This window comes from Theropithecus gelada, chromosome 6 (genome assembly GCF_003255815.1).
Source record: "Theropithecus gelada isolate Dixy chromosome 6, Tgel_1.0, whole genome shotgun sequence".
Classification (NCBI taxonomy): domain Eukaryota; kingdom Metazoa; phylum Chordata; class Mammalia; order Primates; family Cercopithecidae; genus Theropithecus; species Theropithecus gelada.
This window is the reverse complement of record NC_037673.1, coordinates 56799676-56818929: the sequence shown is the minus strand read 5'-3', so window position 1 is coordinate 56818929 and position 19254 is coordinate 56799676. Positions and strand designations below refer to the sequence as shown.

At 38.7% G+C, this 19254-nt stretch overlaps 1 protein-coding gene across 6 annotated transcripts in view; it reads left to right on the top strand.

Annotated features, from left to right (window-relative positions):
* Positions 1-19254, top strand: part of PDE4D (phosphodiesterase 4D) — a 1562006-nt gene that overhangs the window by 618307 nt on the left and 924445 nt on the right. The window contains exon 1 of one of the 6 annotated variants that reach the window (XM_025387154.1): positions 13994-14620. The exons of the other annotated variants lie outside the window; for them this stretch is intronic. Within the exon in view, the coding sequence (XP_025242939.1) occupies positions 14166-14620 (455 nt within the window). The 5' untranslated portion in view covers positions 13994-14165. Of the gene's footprint in view, positions 1-13993; positions 14621-19254 lie in introns of those variants that run through there. 6 annotated transcript variants of the gene reach the window in all.

Here is a 19254-nt window from a genome sequence, read left to right as displayed (position 1 = left end):
AAAAAAAAAAAAAAAAAAAAAAAAAAAAAAGAAAGAAAGAAAAGAAAAAGAATGGCTGTGATTAAAAAGTCAAAAAAATAACAGATGCTGGCAAGATTTAGGAGAAAAGGGACCAGTATTCGGGTTTCTGTTCCTGCCTTAGTTTGCTAAGGATAATGTCCTCCAGCTCCATTCGTGTTCCTGCCAGTGACATTATCTCATTCTTTTTATGACTGCATAGTATTCTGTGGAGTATATGTACCACATTTTCTTTACCAAATCTGTCACTGACAGGCATTTAGGTTGGTTCCATCTCTTTGCTATTGTGAACAGTGCTGCAAGGAACATTCACGTGCATGTGTTTTTATGGTAGAACAATTTATATTCCTTTGGGGTATATACCCAGTTATGGGATTGCTAGGTTGAGGTTGTTCTGTTTTTAGCTCTTTGAGAAACCATCACACTGCTTTCCATAATGGTGGAACTAATTTACACTTCCATCAACAGTGTATAAATAGTCGTTTTTCTCCTCCATTCTGACTGGAGTAAGATGGTATCTCATTGTGGTTTTGATTTGCATTTCTCTAATGATCAGTGACATTGAGCTTTTTTATTCTAATATTTTCTTATTCATTAGTGGTCGGCAAACTGTTTTTATAAAGATCCATTTAGTAAATATTTTAGACTTTGTGAGACATACAGTCTCTGTCACACTCAACTCTGCCACTGAAGTATGAGAGCAGTCATTGACATTTACTTATGTGATTACATGGGTTTGGCTTTGTTCCAATAAAACTTTATTTACAAAAACAGATAGTGAGCTGAATTTGTCTAATAGCCACAGTTTGCCTGCCCCTGTTTCATTGCAGTATATGCTGTTTCTATTGTGAATGAAAAGGCTGGCTTAGAAGGCCAATTACTTTTTCTGGCTTGGGAAATTAACTACTATCTCTAGCATAGTTTCCTAGAGAAATAGGTTCTAGATTAAACATAGATAGGAATCTGACCCACACTGTATCTGGCAAATTCTTTAAAGAAATATAAAATGCTTTGGAGGTACCTAAATAGTGGTTAAAAATGGAGTTCCAGTATTTTCTAATTATGAGATGAGGACACGTTTTCCTCATCTATAAATTAGGAATAACAATACTTTCTTCATAAAAAGGCCATGGCTATCAAATGCCATAGCATAAGTGAAGTGCCCACTGCAGCAGCATCTGACATAGTAGACCCTCCAGTAAACATCTGTTTTCTCCCTTCTCCTTTGCCAGGAAACACATATGGAATGGAAATGAAAGTAGAAACAAAGGAGAGAAGAAGGCAGAACTAGTTTCAGTCTTAAGATATAGAAGCTGTTTATCTCACTAAAATATTCATTGCTGACTTAAAGGCACAGCCCTGTTACTAGTTGAACACAGTTCATAATTTTCAAAAGCACTACACCTAGCATGGTACTGTGGGAGTTCTTGGTTTTCTACTTCTCTAATTTCCTAAATCATATGTATAACATCATATATGGAATATAATAATGTATTTATGTGTGTATACTTAGGTATACATGTATTATTTATGTAACAGATACTGTGCTGAGCATTTTACATCTATTATCTCATATAATCTTTACAGTTACATTGCGAAGTTGACTCTATTATTTTCATCGATGAAAAAACTGACAGAGAGGTTAATGTAACCCATCTGTGGTTACACATCTAGAAAGTCTTGGAGCTGAAACGGAAACTCAGGGCGTTCTGGCTGTAATGCCCATTCTCTTAATAAACATGATAAATGACATACTTTTAAAAATGAAGAATATTTAACTGTGATGAGACTACTGATTTGGCTCATTGTCTGAATAGATTCATCATTTCTAAGTTACTTGACCAACATCAAAGAAGAACTGGGTCAATTAGCCCAATCTGTGGTTTATAATTGGTCAATTAGTCCACATCTTTGAATCTACACAGGGACCACTTGCAAATAAATCTAGATCTACATTTGCCACACTCCACAAAGCATTCTGAACAATTCACTGTGTTCAAAAATGAGATTTCTATTATTTATGCGTGAAGAAAATATGCTGTTTTCCATGCACTGAGCCAGGGGGAAAACTACTCAGCCTTGGTAATATTAGACCATGGATCTTAAATTTATTTAAATGGTAGTGTCATGCTGAGGAAAATAATGGTTCATATCTTTCTTCTCCTTCCTCCAAATACTATGTCAAAACTACTTTGATTAAAATAAATAAAATCTTGTATCACTGTGTCAAGTCTGTAAGAAGACAGAGCAAGCAAGCAAAAACATTAAAAACTAAGGTGTTGGAGAGTCTGCCTTGACTTGTGAATTCTGTATATTTTTTTCCTTTCCTGAAGTTCTTATTTTCTTTTCTTTTACTTACCAAGTTACTTGGAAATTTAACAATTCCATCAAAATAAACAGCATCTTTTCCCAATATTTAAAAAAACTGTATTATTCATTAAAAGTTTTGCATTCACAAAAAATGTGAATAATTGAGCTCAATTTGAGTTAGTTTATGAGTGTTCCCCAGGTAGCTATCCTGCCTCTTTTGGAGGGAACATGTATTCCTTGAGGACAGATTAAGAAGCTAGTCTTCCCTCAATGCCAGGAGCCCCTTTGAAGTCTTGTTTACTTCAGATCTTAAGGGAGAATTGTGGTACGCTGAAAAGTATCACATTTGTTAACACTTGAGGAGACACCATTTGATCTAATGAGCTAGACTTTTTCATCTTTCAATTCATGACAGCTATAGCTATATTAGAAATTGCATTTTGGAGGTCTTGGATAATTATCTAAAAATATTCACAGACCCCTTGGAGGCTAATGAATTTAAACTTGGATGACTAATCCTAGAATGACTTTATTCTAGCAAAGTGGGAGAGGAACTCCCCTTCTTCTATTTATTTAAGGTTTCTAGTTTGGGCTCCTGGAGTTCCTTTCAATGTGCTTCCATATTTAATAGCCTGATTCAGGGGAGTCAGGGAGAAAGAAAGAAACAAAAATGTATACATACACATATATATCTACACACATACATATGTAAAATGCACATGGTAAAACATAGTATTTTGCACAAAATCTTAAGTAAAGACAGACTTCAGTTTCGATTTATAATAGGATTTAGTAATACTAATACCGATAACAGCAGCAGCAAATTCTTGTTGAGTGCATGAAATAGATTACTTTATATAATTCTTACAAAGTCCTATCATGTACATTTTGTCACTAATTTATTTTATAGATGAGGAAACTAAGGGTCAGCAAAGCTGTAAAACTTGGCAAAAAAAATCATGCAATTTTTGAGGATTCAGATTCGTTCTGTCCGATGCTTATACCCATCTTCTTAAATAGAACATTTGATTTCAATCATGAGGAAATTGACAATGTCCACAGACTAAGACATGCTTACAGAGAACTAGACACTGGGACACTGCAGAGAGGCAGGCAGGGAACACTGGGCTGAAGTGTGAGCTTTGAAACTGGCAGTCTTCATTGTAATCCTGGCGTTGCCTTTGCTGTTTGTGTGTCCTTGAATGAGTTACCATCTTCTGTGTGCTTCAGTTTCTTTATCTGTACTAATAAACTAATTTTTGAAAACCAGCTGAAATAACGCCTGGTTTATAGTAAACCCAAGAAGTAGTAGTTGTCAATTTATTAGGTTGGTGCAAAAGTAATTGCAGTTTTTGCTATTTTTTTTTTTCCTCTCTCTCTCTCTCTCTCTCTCTCTCTCTCTCTTTTTAAATTATACTTTAAGTTCTAGGGTACATGTGCACAACGTGCAGGTTTGTTACATATGTATACTTGTGCCATGTTGGTGTGCTGCACCCATCAACTCCTCAGCACCCATCAACTCGTCATTTACATCAGGTATAACTCCCAATGCAATCCCTCCCCCATCCCCCTTCCCCATCATAGGCCCCGGTGTATGATGTTCCCCTTCCCGAGTCCAAGTTATCTCATTGTTCAGTTCCCACCTATGAGTGAGAACATGCGGTGTTTGGTTTTCTGTTCTTGCGATAGTTCGCTGAGAATGATGGTTTCCAACTGCATCTATGTCCCTACAAAGGACACAAACTCATCCTTTTTTATGGCTGCATAGTATTCCATGGTGTATATGTATATAGTAATACATATACACCATGGAATATGTGTATATGCTATTACTTTCAATGACAAAAATCGCAATTACCTTTGCACCAACCTGATAGGTATCCTGCCCTCTCTGTCTTATCCCTTTCACCCTTTAGAGCAGCTAAACATTAGGTGAGTGCCTCATCCAGAGATGTATTGCAATATTTTATACATCAGAACAGTTTCAAGAACCTGAAATAATATTGAGAAGATAGAAAATTTTTCTCTGTCACTCTCCATCTTCTATTTTAAACTAGTAATTCTCTTCTCTTGCCTGCAAACCCCACTTCCTAATCCTTAGGCAACTATCCTGAGTTCTTGTTAGTTATTACTAATTCCTGCTGTGATGTTTGCTGATAGCTACAATGTTAGATGATAAGGAATATTATATTTTAAAGGCAGATATTTGAGACATAAAATTGCTTTCTCACTCCAAGAAAAGTTTCTGCACATCCAAAGGATGTAGGGGATAGATATTTAGGAATATATGTGTGTCAGGACTGGGCAACTCGCAGCCAAAGAATGGAACAGATTTACCTTAGATTTGAGAGCTACACACACCACTTTACAAACATTTTTATCTTAATTTGGTATTAACTTTATTTAACTATAAAACTTTAAAACTAAACTTTGAGAGGAGGATCAATTTTATTTTAAAGGTGTCTGTAGTTATTTTTAGCTCAGAGTTCTATTTGGGTTCCCCAAATTTCGTGCTACAACAGTTTTAGAAGTCTGCCCAGTTATTTAATCTGGGGAGATTACAAATACAGTGTTGACGACTGGCCTGAAGCTCTCTCTTCTGAAAATGGAATATTCAACTCCACATTGCTTACTGCTTCCTCCTATCTCACTTAGTTTAATCTCTTCTGCTGGTGGTGATGTGAGTTCCCTGCCCTGTGAGTTTTAATTGTCCTTATGGTTTTTCTTATACAATATTCAGCATTATAACATATGTAGGTTATAGAGCATATAATTTATGAACTGCAATATTATCAATATGTTGTATCTACCTGTGAGCTCCTTCCTTCTCTCAGTTACCATCTTTTCCTTCACCACTCACCGGGTAACAACCATCTGAAATTTCGTGAATTGCATAACCTTTCCATTTTTAATACTTTTTAAAAATCTTATACGTATGTATCCTCTAAAATCTTGCTATGTAAGTATGGTCCACAGATCTATGCATGAACATTGCCTGGGAGCTTATTAGAAATACTGAATTTCAGCCCTGCCCCAGACCTACTGAACCAAAATATGTATTTTAACAAGAATTGCTGTTGATTTACAGGCACATTAGTTTGAGAAGCACTACACCAAAATATATTATTGTGTCTTCTAGGGGTTGTTTTGTTTGTTTGTTTTCTTACTTGTTTCTTGTTTTTGAGTGTTACAAGAATGACATTCTGTTTGTTGTCTTCTGTTACTCGCTTTGTTTGCTCAGCAGGGCATTTTAAGATTCATCCAGGTTGCTTTTTGTAGTTGTTCATGGCTTCCTGATGTAACATTTGTGCTAATATTCCTTCCTGCTAAACATTTAGTTTGTTTCTAGCTTGTGTTATAGTGTAGAATCCTGCTATGAACAGTCTGGTACGTGTGTGTGTGTGTGTGTGTGTGTGTGTGTGTATTTGCATGTAAGACATTTTCTGTGCTGTGTACCCAGGAGTAGAATTATGAATTGTAGTGTATGTGAATGTTTACCTTTACCAGATAATGGTAAATTGTTTTACCACCAGCAGTATATGAGTTTTCATTGATCTACATCTTTTCAAATACATAGTGTCATCAGGCTTTTCACTTATGGCTGACCTCATGGACATAAAATGCCCTCTCACTGTGGTCTTTATTTGCATCTCCCTGATTACTAATGAGATTGGTCAATTTTTTCATCTGTTTAATTACCATTCTGCTTTCCTTTTCCATGAAATGCCTTTTCCTGTATTTTGACTATTTTTCCATTATTCTCTCATTGATTTATATGAGTACTTATTTTGAAATAGTCCTTTCAGAGTTACATGGGTTGCTATGTTTTCTTCCAATTTATGACTTAGTCTCTCACTTTCTTGATCACTCTTGAACAGAAGTTCCAAATGTTAGTATAGCGTATCAGTCTTTCGCTGTAACTGCTTTTGTATCTTTAAAACAAATCCTTCCTTGCATGAATACTCTAATACTATTCTAATAATATCAGTGAATGGGTGGTTTAATACATAATTAGAGCTCTAGGATGATATTAACTGAAATATTAAACCACCCATTCACGGGTATTCTTAAATAACTCATCAATTGGCATTTTACTTTCAAAAGGCCTATGTTTAATTTCTCCCATTTGTCATTCCAGGCAAGATCACAAGTTTTGGACTTAGCTTGACGAGGCTCAAATCCAGGCTTTGAAACAGCAGGTATCTGACCTTAGTTAAGTAATTGTCCCCATATGCTTCAGTTTCCTCATATGTAAAATAGTTGCTGTTACAATTCCTCTATTTTAAGAAATCCATTAATTACAATAGTTGAGCCAATTTAATAGAAACTTTTAAAAATGAGAACTATTAGTTTAAATTTACATTTTCTTAAGTCATTTACAAATGCATACATTTTGCCTTACCAATGCCTGCCTACCACATTACTTTTCATCATCTCAAGCTATAAGATTAAATCTTTTCTACATTAAGAATCTAAAGATCCTTACACAGTTTTAGCCTTTGGTAGTTGGGCCTAATTTCAAAGTGACAAGCTCTTTCATAATCTCCTTTACATTTTTGAGATCAAGAGTGACATTTCAAAGCATATTGATTCATTTTTATTAAAAATGTAATTATCAACCACAAAAAGTTAAACATCTTCTCTTAAAAGTCTGCTAAGAGCTTGTGACAGATGGACATTTAGCAACTGAGTAATCATTCTTCAGGTCTCACAAATCAGTCACTTTGAAACTTCTATGACATCTTCTGAGGGATTTGGTAATCTCTTCTCATTTTAACTGTATTGCTGCTGTGTGACTGGCCATGATTTTGTAGTCATTTCAATGCTAAAAGAATATACAGCTTCCAATAATCATTCTTATGAATATCTTGTTGCTTTTCAATAAGATATGGAAGTACAGTTTTTCTCCCAGAAAGAAATATTTTTTCACTTATTGTACATGTTTGTCTCCCACCCATGTTTTAATTTTCTTCCTACATACAAAATAGCTTAGCTCTTCAATGAGGTATTAATAATTATGGTGTAAACTTTTGAAGACATTTTAAGTAAATAGTATATATGTGTGTGTGTGCATGTGTGTGTGTGTGTGTGTGTGTGTGTGTGTGTATATATATATATATATATATATATATATATATATATATATATATATTGAGATGGAATCTTGCTCTATTGCCCAGGCTGGAGTGCAGTGGTGCAATCGTGGCTCACTGCAACATCCACTTCCCAGGTTCAAGCAATTTTCCTGCCTCAGACTCCAGAGAGGCTGGGGTTACAGTTGTGTACTACCACACCTGGATAATTTTTGTATTTTTAGTAGAGACAGGGTCTCACCCTGTTGGCCAGGCTGGTCTTGAACTCCTGGCATCAGGTGATCCACCCACCTTGGCCTCCCAAAGTGCTGGGATTACAGGTGTGAGCCACCGCACCCAGCCAAATAGTCTTAATTTGGTTAAGTGCAAAGTTCATCAATCTGTAGCTATATGAATACAAGTCAGAAATCCAAAGTCCTTACCATGACCAGTATGGACTTCCTTGATCTGTTCTCATTTCCAAACAGTTTTCACCTGACTTCATCCCAGGCCACCAGTTGATTTACTATTACTCAGCCATAACAAGCTGGCTGCCATGTCTTTGCACTTGATTTTCCTACAGCCCGGAGTCCTGGCTTACTCCCTTGCTTCCTTCAGACCACTCTACCATTACTCTTTTGGAGAAGCCTTCCTTGCCAGCCAATACAAAATGGCACTCCCAAACATCACACTCCAACTTCTTAATTTGCTTCAGTTTGCTTCATAGTACTGAGCTCCTCTATCTGACATATTATTTATATGTCTCTAATTAAAAGAGACAGAATAAACACTTAAGCATATATATATAAATATATATATATATATATATATTTACCACTTAAGCATATATGTGTGTGTGTGTGTATATTTACCACTTACGCATATACACACACACACACACACACACACACACACACACATATATATATATATATGCGCTTAGGTGTTTATTTTATCTCTTTTAATTAGAACAGGAGGGCCAGAACTTTTCTTTACTGACTTTTTATCTCCAGAACTTAGGGTTGGCACATATTAAGTGCTCTATAAATATTGGTTAAATGACTGAATTAATGTTGAGACAATCAGGTGAACAGGTGTTTTCTATGTAGAGTTAGAGTCACACGGGCTATTCTCAACATTGGCAGAGGACTAGCACAGTTCTTTAGTCTTCACTGTAAGACTCATCCTGATCATTATAATGTTAAAATGTGAAGAAAAAAATCATATTGTTGCAAGAACTAAATCAAATAATGTATGGAAAATGTTTGCCAGAATCAGAATATCCAATATTAATTGTTCAATAAATGCAATAAAATTTATTCCATCTGAATCAATCCTTACCCCTTCTTTTCCTGTAACAGTGGAAATGTTGGTTTTTCTCTAGTTTGGGCAAATGCTTCCATCTGTGCCCTGCAGTTCAATGCCCCCCAACCCCATCTTCTCAGGGACAACATATTGTTATTTTCCTTCCTTCTGTCATATCCGTTATTTCTCCCTCTCTTTGCATCCTACTCATCAACTTTAAAACCTGCTCCACCCAGAAGGGGGTCCTTTTGATAATGTATACAAAGTCACTACATTGCCTTTAGGGGACACGGAATAAGAAGTTATTCTTTATCAGGCTTCTGCTTATTGCTCAGCTGTCCTCACAGGTTTATAGAATTATTTGCCATTTTCTGAATGTCCGATGCCCCATAATATCCCTCATCTCTAAGTTATTGTCTGCGCCAATCTCTACCCAGAATGCCTTTACTCCTTCATCTCCCCAAGACATACACACATTCGTGGTCACACATATGTATTCACACATACTGATAGTAGTTAATTTCACTGTGCACTTGAGGTCTTGGCCTCAGATTAGATGCCATTCTCTCTTTGGTGAGGACTCGCTGAACCCTGAGAGTTGGATGTTCTTCCTGTGTTTTCAAAGCAGACAGTAGCAGACACTACATCTCTGCATCAGTGTATCTATTCCCCCACCTTCCCAAATTGTAGTTGCTTATTCATTTATTTCCTCTGCAAGACACAAAACTCCTTGAGGATAGTAATTTTTTGTGCATGTTTGTGAAGGCAATATCAAAATCGTCCTGAGAATTAGCACACAGTAGGTAAGCAATATTTTTACCTTGAGCTGACAAGTGGAATGGTGTCATTAGAAAGCTACAAAATTAATTTTGTGATACTGAGCCTCTAACTAGTTGGAGATTAGTGTACTGCTAAATTTGCATTAGTGTGCTAGTCAAAGACAAGGATATTCAAGTACAACAATTCTTAGTTTCATATTAATTGCATATTTCTGTTTATTTCATATTACACAAAAATTACTGAAAAGCAGCCTAATATACTACATTGGAAACAATATGATAGAACTTTAATACTAGTAATTATAGTGGCAATACTGACACTATTATCTTGTATATGTAAAGGTTTTGGCAAATTTAAGAGCGTTTCATATATCTCAAGGAAATACCCAAAAAGCCTGTTTCTACTCACCATTAAAGACCTAAGTGAAATCTGAGACTTTCAATGCCTTTTGGATATGTAATTAGACAGGAGTTTAGCCTTTTGTAACACATCTAATGATGAAAATTTCCAATTTTAAGCTGACTGTTGGGCATCAAAATGGCCATCTATACAAATGAAGTAGCACTCATGTGCTCAAGTATACATAGAATGTATGCAAAGTGAATGTCTCCTTTAAATCTTCCTCCCATTGACTTGAGCAATGAGAACACATGGACACAGGGAGGGGAACATCACACACTGGGGCCTGTTGGGGGGAGGGGGGCTGAGGGAGGGATATCATTAGGAGAAATACCTAATGTAAATGACAAGTTGATGGGTGCATCAAACCAACATGGCACATGTATACCTATGTAACAAACCTGCATGTTGAGCACATGTACCCCAAAACTTAACGTATAATTTTTAAAAAAGTGAAAAAAAAATCTTCCTCCCATTACCAAGATAGAAATGGACCCTTAGTTACTGCTACTTGCCATCTCAATCTATGTTCTGGATAGAAATGGTGCTTGCTCTCTGCTAGCTGTTAATTGACATCACTTCTGCCAGAACTCTCCATCATTATTGACAAGAATGTTCTCCCTTGTTAATTGCCCAGAAGCACATTGAGTGATTGATTGTAACTTTTGGACAGATTTGAAATGCATTTGCAGAAAAGGGTGGGGGTGGTAATGACATAACGCATGGTAATGACACCAACTAACTGCTTATTTAAGTTTGTTCAGGAAAAATATACCGATCATTTACTTGATTTTTACCTTTTATATAGATGTGCTAATGGTAAGTAGTGATAGCTTTTAAGGATGCCCCATATAAACCCAATGCTTCACAAAATCTCTCTCAGACTATGCCCATAAAACTCCAAAATCTATGGTCAACTAGTGGGAAAAAATGAATAATTTATTTAACGTATAAGCAGGGAAAACCAATGGGTAGATGGAATATTTTAAATTTTTGTTGATTTAATTATAAGTAGGAAATACCTAGATTAATGAGAAGAGTTTTTAAATGGAAGGCTGGGAATGCTCAATATTCAACAGTGTAAGATTTTCTTTTAGCATAGAGGCAACTAGAGTAACAGATTAAGTGCATATTTTCATGAGAACTTTGCTTACAAGCTGGATTTCCCTAGAAGTATTTGAGACACAAGGGCGAGTCAACTAATAGTATCTACAGTGTTTTTGCAACCATATAATGAGAGAGTAAGTCTGGATCAGTAGTTACTGATGTATGAAATCACCTGAAGAGTTTTTAAAATGCCAGTGCCTGGATCCTCCCCTAGAAATACTGGTTTTATTTGTCTAGGCAGGGTAATGATGATCAAACTTTACCCTGAAGCAACATCTTCTCACAAACTTGGTAAAGTATAAAGCCTCAAGCCCTATCCTGCTTCAAGCAGCCTGGGTCTTTGTTTGCTGGATTACTTCTCCTGGTGATTCTGATAACATCAAAGTTTGGAATCACTGCTCTGGGTTCAACATCAGACATTTTTTTCAAGCTCCCCCAGGTGATATTCCCTGGGTGCAGCCAAGGCTGGGAACTACTGATTAAAGAGATATTTAGGATTCTTCCCAGTCTGGCAAGAATAATAAAAATTGCTACCTTTATTAAACATTCATTGCATATAAGGCATTGTGCTAAGTATTATTTCATTAAATAATTGCAAAATTCAGTGAAGTAGGTAATGTTAGTACTGCTTTGCATATGAGAGACAGGGAAGGTAAATAATTTAGCTAAAGTAACATGGGTAGGAAGTGGTAGATTGGAACTCAAGCTGTAACCTCAAAGATCACACAAGAAACTATTACTATCAATAATCTTTTGGAATTATAAGATAAGTTAAAAACTCTACAAGTTGGAAACATATTAAATTATTTTCTTCTATTTTAAAATGTTCCTGACTTGCAATTACATAGTAAAAACAAAACAAAGAATTTTTAAAAGTCAATGGAAAATATAGAAAAAATAAAGTATTCATGAGTTAAAAGGAAGGAGTAAATTGGTAGTGAAAATCAGGTTAGATTTTAATTATTCCAATTTAATCTGGAAAAAAATTATAAGTTACTTGTGTTAGTATATGAGAAATTAGAATAAGAGTTTCAGATAGAGGTATTTTGCCACAGTTATATTGAGGGGAAAGGTAGCAAGCATTTCAGGGGAAAGAAGAAATTTGTATACTTCTTTAAAATGGTTTCGGATGTTAATAATGCAATGAATTAAAAGAAAAAAGGCAGTCTATATGCAGAACACTTCCATTTCTCTCCTTTTCTGTTTGGGAAAATACTGACTTAGTGCCCTCCTAGGCATGGAAAATACTTTGACCACTGCCACCAGTCACACTTGTATCTGCAAAGGGGCAAAAAGAGTGCCTTTGTAAAGTATGGTTTAGTCCTGTACAGTGGGGAGTGGTGCTTAGGAGACTGCCTTGTTTCTCTTAAGACACAACCTTTCTCAGATTTGGTGTGTAGTCTGCATATGAGCAGAGGGCTCATATTAAACTGATGGAGGAAAGGTATATTTCCAACCATAAATAAATAAATAGCATGAAGAGATGATGGGGGCCTTCTCCTGCCACTTGCACATTTCACGGACTGTTCTTGCTAATAAGCAAAGTGAGCACTTATTTTCATTGGCATTATTTTCCCAGTGGCACCTACACTATGTGGAGAGTGTTGAATTTTCAGCAGTCTAGAGAGTTGGAGACATGGTTCCTGATTCTGTTACTCTAGCATCCATTACATGATATGCATGAAATGTACCTATGAAATTATGTTAGGACTGAGTGTGTGGGAAGAATAGAATAATTACACAGCCAACAAGTTGTTGTGAGTCCTAAATATATTATCGTTCAAATAATAGATGGTGCTGTGGTAACTTTCACAAAGAAAAATTCTAGAATTATTTTAACAGTAAGCAAATTGCATTTGATCTTTAATGTGGTAAAATTAAAAAGGTACAGGGAAAAAAGTGTCTACATATTGCTCTGAAATCCTCTTGGCTTCTTAAAAACATTTGACACTGCAGGAAAATGCTAATTAAAGGAAGACAGAAGTTGAATTTGGATTCTAGTGCCTCATAGGACTCGAATTTCTGTGAATATTGATACAACATGTTTTTAAAACACTTTGGTAATAGAGCTGTGTTCTGCTGGAAATGGCAGAAAGGCAAATTGCAAGTAGGCAATGAAGGTAGAGACTACCAAAGATAATCAGAGGTTTGTAATTTAAAAGGTGCCTCAACCTTAACTCTGGCCAGCGGGCTCAGCCATGGCTCTGCAACTAAGGACGACTCGCCTTGATTTCCAGCGAGGACCACTCTCGGGGCCAGGTTGGAGGAAGATCTTAAAGAAGAAACACTGGGCATTCTCCCTGCTATGGGAAAGATCCACACAATGTTTTATCCTATGTCAGGGAAAGAGACTGAATTAATCTTACTATTGGATCTTCACCCAGATCCAAATTTTCAGCGACGCGCATAGACAATATTCCAGGCAACTTTGCCAGGTCATATTCCTTATCTTTGGAAGCGCCAGCATGGGGCTTATCGTCAACAAGCTCTGAGAACCAGCCAGGAATCGCCAAACTCCATTTCTCGAAGAGCACTGAGGCAAGCGGAGGTGAAGAGGAAGCCTCGGGGCAGTGAGGAGCAGTGTGGGGGAGGGAGGCGCGGGCACGACGAGGGGAAGGATCAGGAGGACAGGTCTGACTCCTGACTGGCTGGAGTGGTTTTGGAGAAAGTCACAGCTCCGGCGTGCCAGCCTGGAGCTGTCCAACTTTTCAGCAGCTCTGGGATCAGGGTTCCGGTGCCTTGGACCGGGGAGGCGGCTACCACTGCCGCCGCCGCTGCTGCTGCTGCTTCTGCAGCTCGAGTTGCTGAGAATCCCTGCTCTCGCCGCCGGCGCCCAAAGAAAGGAAGGGAAGAAGAAAGGGAGGAAGAAGGACCAACCTCTGGCGAAACCGGGCACCGCGCACCCTAGTCTTGGTGACTTGGGGAGCCCGGGAGCGCGTCTCTGCCATAGCCTCGGTGGAAGGAGCCCTGCCGCGTTCTGTGACCCCTCCCGCTGTCAGGGCCCCCTCTCGGTAGCCCTGAGGCTCTGGCGCCTTCAAGTGAGAAGCTGAGCACCAGCCTCTGCTGGGCTGCAGAAGCGGCGGCGGCGGCGGCGGCGGCAGCAGCATCAGGAAGGCGCTCGGGCCAGGGCGGTGAACCCGGGCTGGGCAGCAGGGAGCGGAGCCGCGAGTCAGGATGGAGGCAGAGGGCAGCAGCGCGCCGGCCCGGGCGGGCAGCGGAGAGGGCAGCGATAGCGCCGGCGGGTCCACGCTAAAAGCCCCCAAGCATCTCTGGAGGCACGAGCAGCACCATCAGTACCCGCTCCGGCAGCCCCAGTTCCGCCTCCTGCATCCCCATCACCACCTGTCCCCGCCGCCGCCACCCTCGCCCCAGCCCCAGCCCCAGTGTCCGCTACAGCCGCCGCCACCGCCCCCCCTGCCGCCGCCCCCGCCGCCAACCGGGGCTGCCCGCGGCCGCTACGCCTCGAGCGGGGCCACCGGCCGCGTCCGGCATCGCGGCTACTCGGACACCGAGCGCTACCTGTACTGTCGCGCCATGGACCGCACCTCCTACGCGGTGGAAACCGGCCACCGGCCCGGCCTGAAGAAATCGAGGATGTCCTGGCCCTCCTCGTTCCAGGGACTCAGGCGGTGAGTGGAGAGCGCCCCCTCCCCCATTCAAGCAAAGGGTCACCTCCCCTCTTCTCAAATACTCCATCTAAGTCGGCTTATCACCACCAATTCTAGACCCAGGGTCAAATGCTAGTCTGGAAATTGGGGGAGGACAAACAGGGGTGTGCCTATCCTTTACTGAGAGTATTCTACTCAGGTGTGTGTAAGGGACCCTCCAAAAGTACTGCATAAATGTTAAGTGGGGCCGTGTGTGTGGGGGTGTGTGTGTGTGTGTGCGCGCGCGCGCGCGTGTGTGTTGTGCGCGCGCTTCCCAGTTTTCTGTGCCGCGCACCAGCCCTCTCCCCACCCACTTCCATACCACCCTGGCTAGTGAGACTAAACAGGCAAAATCAGTTTGCTCTGGGTGGAGAAGAGAAGGTGAAGGTTTTGCGGGATTTGACCGGCGGAAGCACCCAGTCATCTGTCCACTCACCCCATTGGGAGGAGGGTCGGTGGGGCTGCTCTGACTAGGGAGGAGTGGGGAGTTTGAAAGGCTGGTCCCAGGATTGCAGCTAAAAGCCTGAGAACAACTCGCGTTTCTCTTCGTCATGTGGAGAAGTAAATTGAACAGCAAAAGGGGAGAACAAACACGTGGGTGACTTGGAGAGTTTGGAGCAAAATGTTCAGCAATCCTTGAGAGAAAGAAAGGGGTGAGGGAGGGAAGAAAGGAGCGAGGACGCTGTGGGAGTTACATTGTATTGGTGTGTGTGAGCTTGAGTGTAGGGAGACTGTGTGTGTTATCAGTCGTCTCTGCAAAATCCCAGGAAGAAAGCGCCTTGTTTCAGCAGCAGGCAAGACGTAGAGATTTGATTATAGTGATTTCCCCTTAACGTAAGTGCTCCGGAAGACAGGGCAGGGAAGCCGCCTATCAACCGGGAGTTTTAATAGAAGTTGACCGCTGCTTCTCCGAGGAAATGAGTAGTGTAAAGGACCAATTACAGCCGTTCTGAGGAGTCAGCTCCAGACTCTTAACTCAGGCATGGAGGTGGATGTGGGGCCCACGTTTAGTCCCTTTCCTGATAACCCAGAGACAGCTCCTTTCTTCCCTGTCCGAGGCCCTCCACGCCGTGAATCCCCTCCCCTACACAGGCACAGGAAAACGATTTCAGGAGCTGCTGATCCTTGACACATCTAATAGTAAAGTAGAGGGGTCGTCATCTAACCTTAAATGTAGACAGGCATCGATGTACTGCACCTCCAAGCCACAAGTCTGGACACAAAGTTTGGCAGTTATAAATTGTAAATCAGGTCTGGGTATGGAAACAGGAAAATCTAGGGCTGGGATTGTTTGTCCAACTCTGATTGACAGTAGGTTGGACTGATCAGAAAATCATAATGGTGTTCAAATTTGTGTTTACCTGAGGTTTTGTGTGTGTGTGTGTGTGAGCATGTCTCTCTGTTGTATACACTATGTACAAGGGAATCCAGCCAAACCATCATAAATCTGATGTGTACACATCATTTCAGCTTGCATATATGCTTTTAGCCCTTTGCCTGCTCACACCCTTAGGTACCCTTGTTTGAGATGTTCTTGTACCTGTTGGATGGGAAGAATAAGAATTGTAGTTAATAACCTCAATTCAGATCAATTTAAACTCTGACAATTGGTGTAGACTGCAGACTTTCATAAATTAATATGAAAGTTTCATTTTTCAGCCAAGACTGCTAAGACCCTTTGTTTGAAGAGGTGGATGTCCTTCTCTCTCCCCTTTGGTTGAGCACTACACTATGTAGGATCCCGATGATAGAATGAAGGCAAGCATGATACTTTGTATATTTGACCTATTAATAGAAAAATACTGTGTGATGATGAGCCCTTAATAAACATTAAATAAGAACAAGAGTTCTAGCTTGATCTGTGGGCTGATTGATTTTGTAGAGTTTCTTAATTGACTTCATTTTTAAATAAAATAGGGTATGCCTGAGAGAGTGGAAGAAAGAAAAATATGCTAGTTGGAATAGAGGTATTGCATCATTGATTTGAATTTATTTTTTGCTATGCTCTCTACATTGATTAATTGTTCTATTTGAAATTTTTTAGTTGAATGGTTCACAGGCAAACTAAGATGTATAATATTTATATGTAGCTGCCACTGTGGCTCACCTGATATATCATTGTCATTCTATTTAAGGATCCTTAGACTTAAAATCCTTTACAACACTTGCATATTCCCCACATGTTCACACATTGCATGTCATGTTTTTCCTTAATAGAGTTGCTTTTGCAAATAAATGTATCTTTAAGGAGGACACGGATATTAGTTTCATTCTTTAAAAAGAACAGAAACAATACTTTTTGATTTTAAAGGGAACAGCAACAGTGCTTTTAAATTATCAAGAAATTTTACATTTATTAACTTATTTGAATCCTACAACAACACTGAGATGAGATGGTATTATCTCTGTTTAATAAACAAGAATGCTGAGCCCCAGAAGATGTGAGCAATTGGTTCAGTATCACATAGACTGTGAGTGCCAAAGCTAAGACTGAAACTCAAGTCTCCTATCTCATCAAAGGTGGTGAGCTCACCTAAAATAAATGTATGCAGAACCTGGGCCTGTTGACAGCATCAAGAAATATATGAAGCCAACATGAAGTTTATATCGATTGATACTGCAGGACATAAAGCCCGAATGAACTAAAAATGAGATATGGTTTAAATCCATTTTTAACAAAATGACAGATACCACAAGCTTCTGAAGGAAGTAATTAGAGATTTTAACTTTAGAAACTCTGGGCAGTATAAACTGGTGTTAATGATCACAATAGAGGCAAACCAGTGTATTTGTTTACTTTGTAAAATGCATATAATAATACTTATGAAACAGCGTTCAGATAAATTAAAGATAGTGAGAACATTTAAGGTCTTTTTCAATAATTTTCTAAAAGCAAACAAGAAAAGGCTGTGTGTGTGTGTGTGTGTACATGTGCACCACCATCATACCATCATCCAAATGGGGAGTTTAAATAGTCTGTCAAGTTAATGTCTCTGAAAAAGCCTCATGGGTGGATGGATGAATGATTCCCTATGGATTATCAAGAAAGATATATCTTTTAAAAAGCTGTTTCTAGCATGTACTGTAGCACTTCCAGATATTATCTTGGCTGAAATTTCAAGAATTTGTTACAGTTTGTGAAGCAATGGGAAAGAGGAATCTTGGTTTAATGAAAAAGTTTATGTAAGCAGTAAGGAGACAACCCTTAGATATTTTGTGATCAATTCTTTTGAGTCCATGGAAAATTTGGATATGTTAAATACATTTTGTATGTAAAGTGTGTCTGTCAAAAAAGGTAGATTCATGTCTTAATCTCAACATGGAAGAAATTTCAAACAATAAAATTACCAGAGAAATTAGTCTCTAAGTTACCAAGAGAACTAAATGAAATATGAAAAAAGTTTAAAACACTCTCTAAAAATGTACACATCAGATTAATCATTTCAACCAATAGTCTTCAAAGTGTGACAACTATTTAACTGAACTGATAAGTAATTTTATTGTTTCTTTGACTTTACACAACAAAATATTTTCCTTATCAGTAATGTGTTTTTTGAAATACACAGGAGCTGTGTATTTTCAATAATATAATACACTAAGGTTGAAAATACAAGCAGCATGGATGATTCCTTGATATTATAAAATATTCTAGATTATAGTGATGCAAATATCCAGAAGGGGACATTTGATTTAGATACCTTATTTGATTCACTTACTTTTATCTATTTATTTATATAATTTTTTAGAGACAGGGTCTCGCTCTGTTACCCAGGTTGGAGTACGGTGGCACAATCATAGGTCACTGTAGCCTTGAACACCTGTGCTCAAGTGATCCTCCAGCCTCAGACTCCCAAAATGCTAGGATTAGAGGCATGAACCACCATGCCTGGCCCAGTTTAGGTAGAAGGAAAAGAGCTAAAAACTATAATCACACAAAATATAAATCCTGTGCATATTATATTTACTTGGCATTAGTTTTGTTTGTTTGTTTGTTTGTTTGTTTTTTTTTTTTTTTTTTAGACAGAGTCTTGCTGTGTCACCCAGGCTGGAGTGTGCAGTGGCACAATCTTGGCTCACTGCAAACTCCACCTCCCAGGTTCAAAGGATTCTCCTGCTTTGGCCTCCCAAGTAGCTGGGACTATAGGCACGAGCCACCGTGCCAGACTAATTTTTTGTATTTTTAGTAGAGATAGGGCTTCATCATGTTGGCCAAGCTGGTCTCAAACTCCTGGCCTCAAGTTATCCGCTCGCCTCAGCCTCCCAAAGTGCTGGGATACAGATGTAAGCCACTGTGCCTGGCAACATTAGTTTTTTAAATACTTTAACATCATATATTAAATGAAGAAAACATATTGTAATATTTAAATAATAAAAGAAATTAGGTTTTCATTTTTCTATGCTAGGTTATAAAAGCTATTTATTGTTTATTGATTTTTCAGGTTATTGGTGTAATTTTTTCTTCATTAAAGGATGGAATGGTAATCTAAGTTCATGATGTAAAATTTAGATTTCAGATTACCAAAATAATTAATTGAAAAGTTGGCCATTCAGATTGTCTACATCAGTTAATTTGAATTTAGGAAACAGTATCTTTAAAAGAAAACATATTGGAAAAC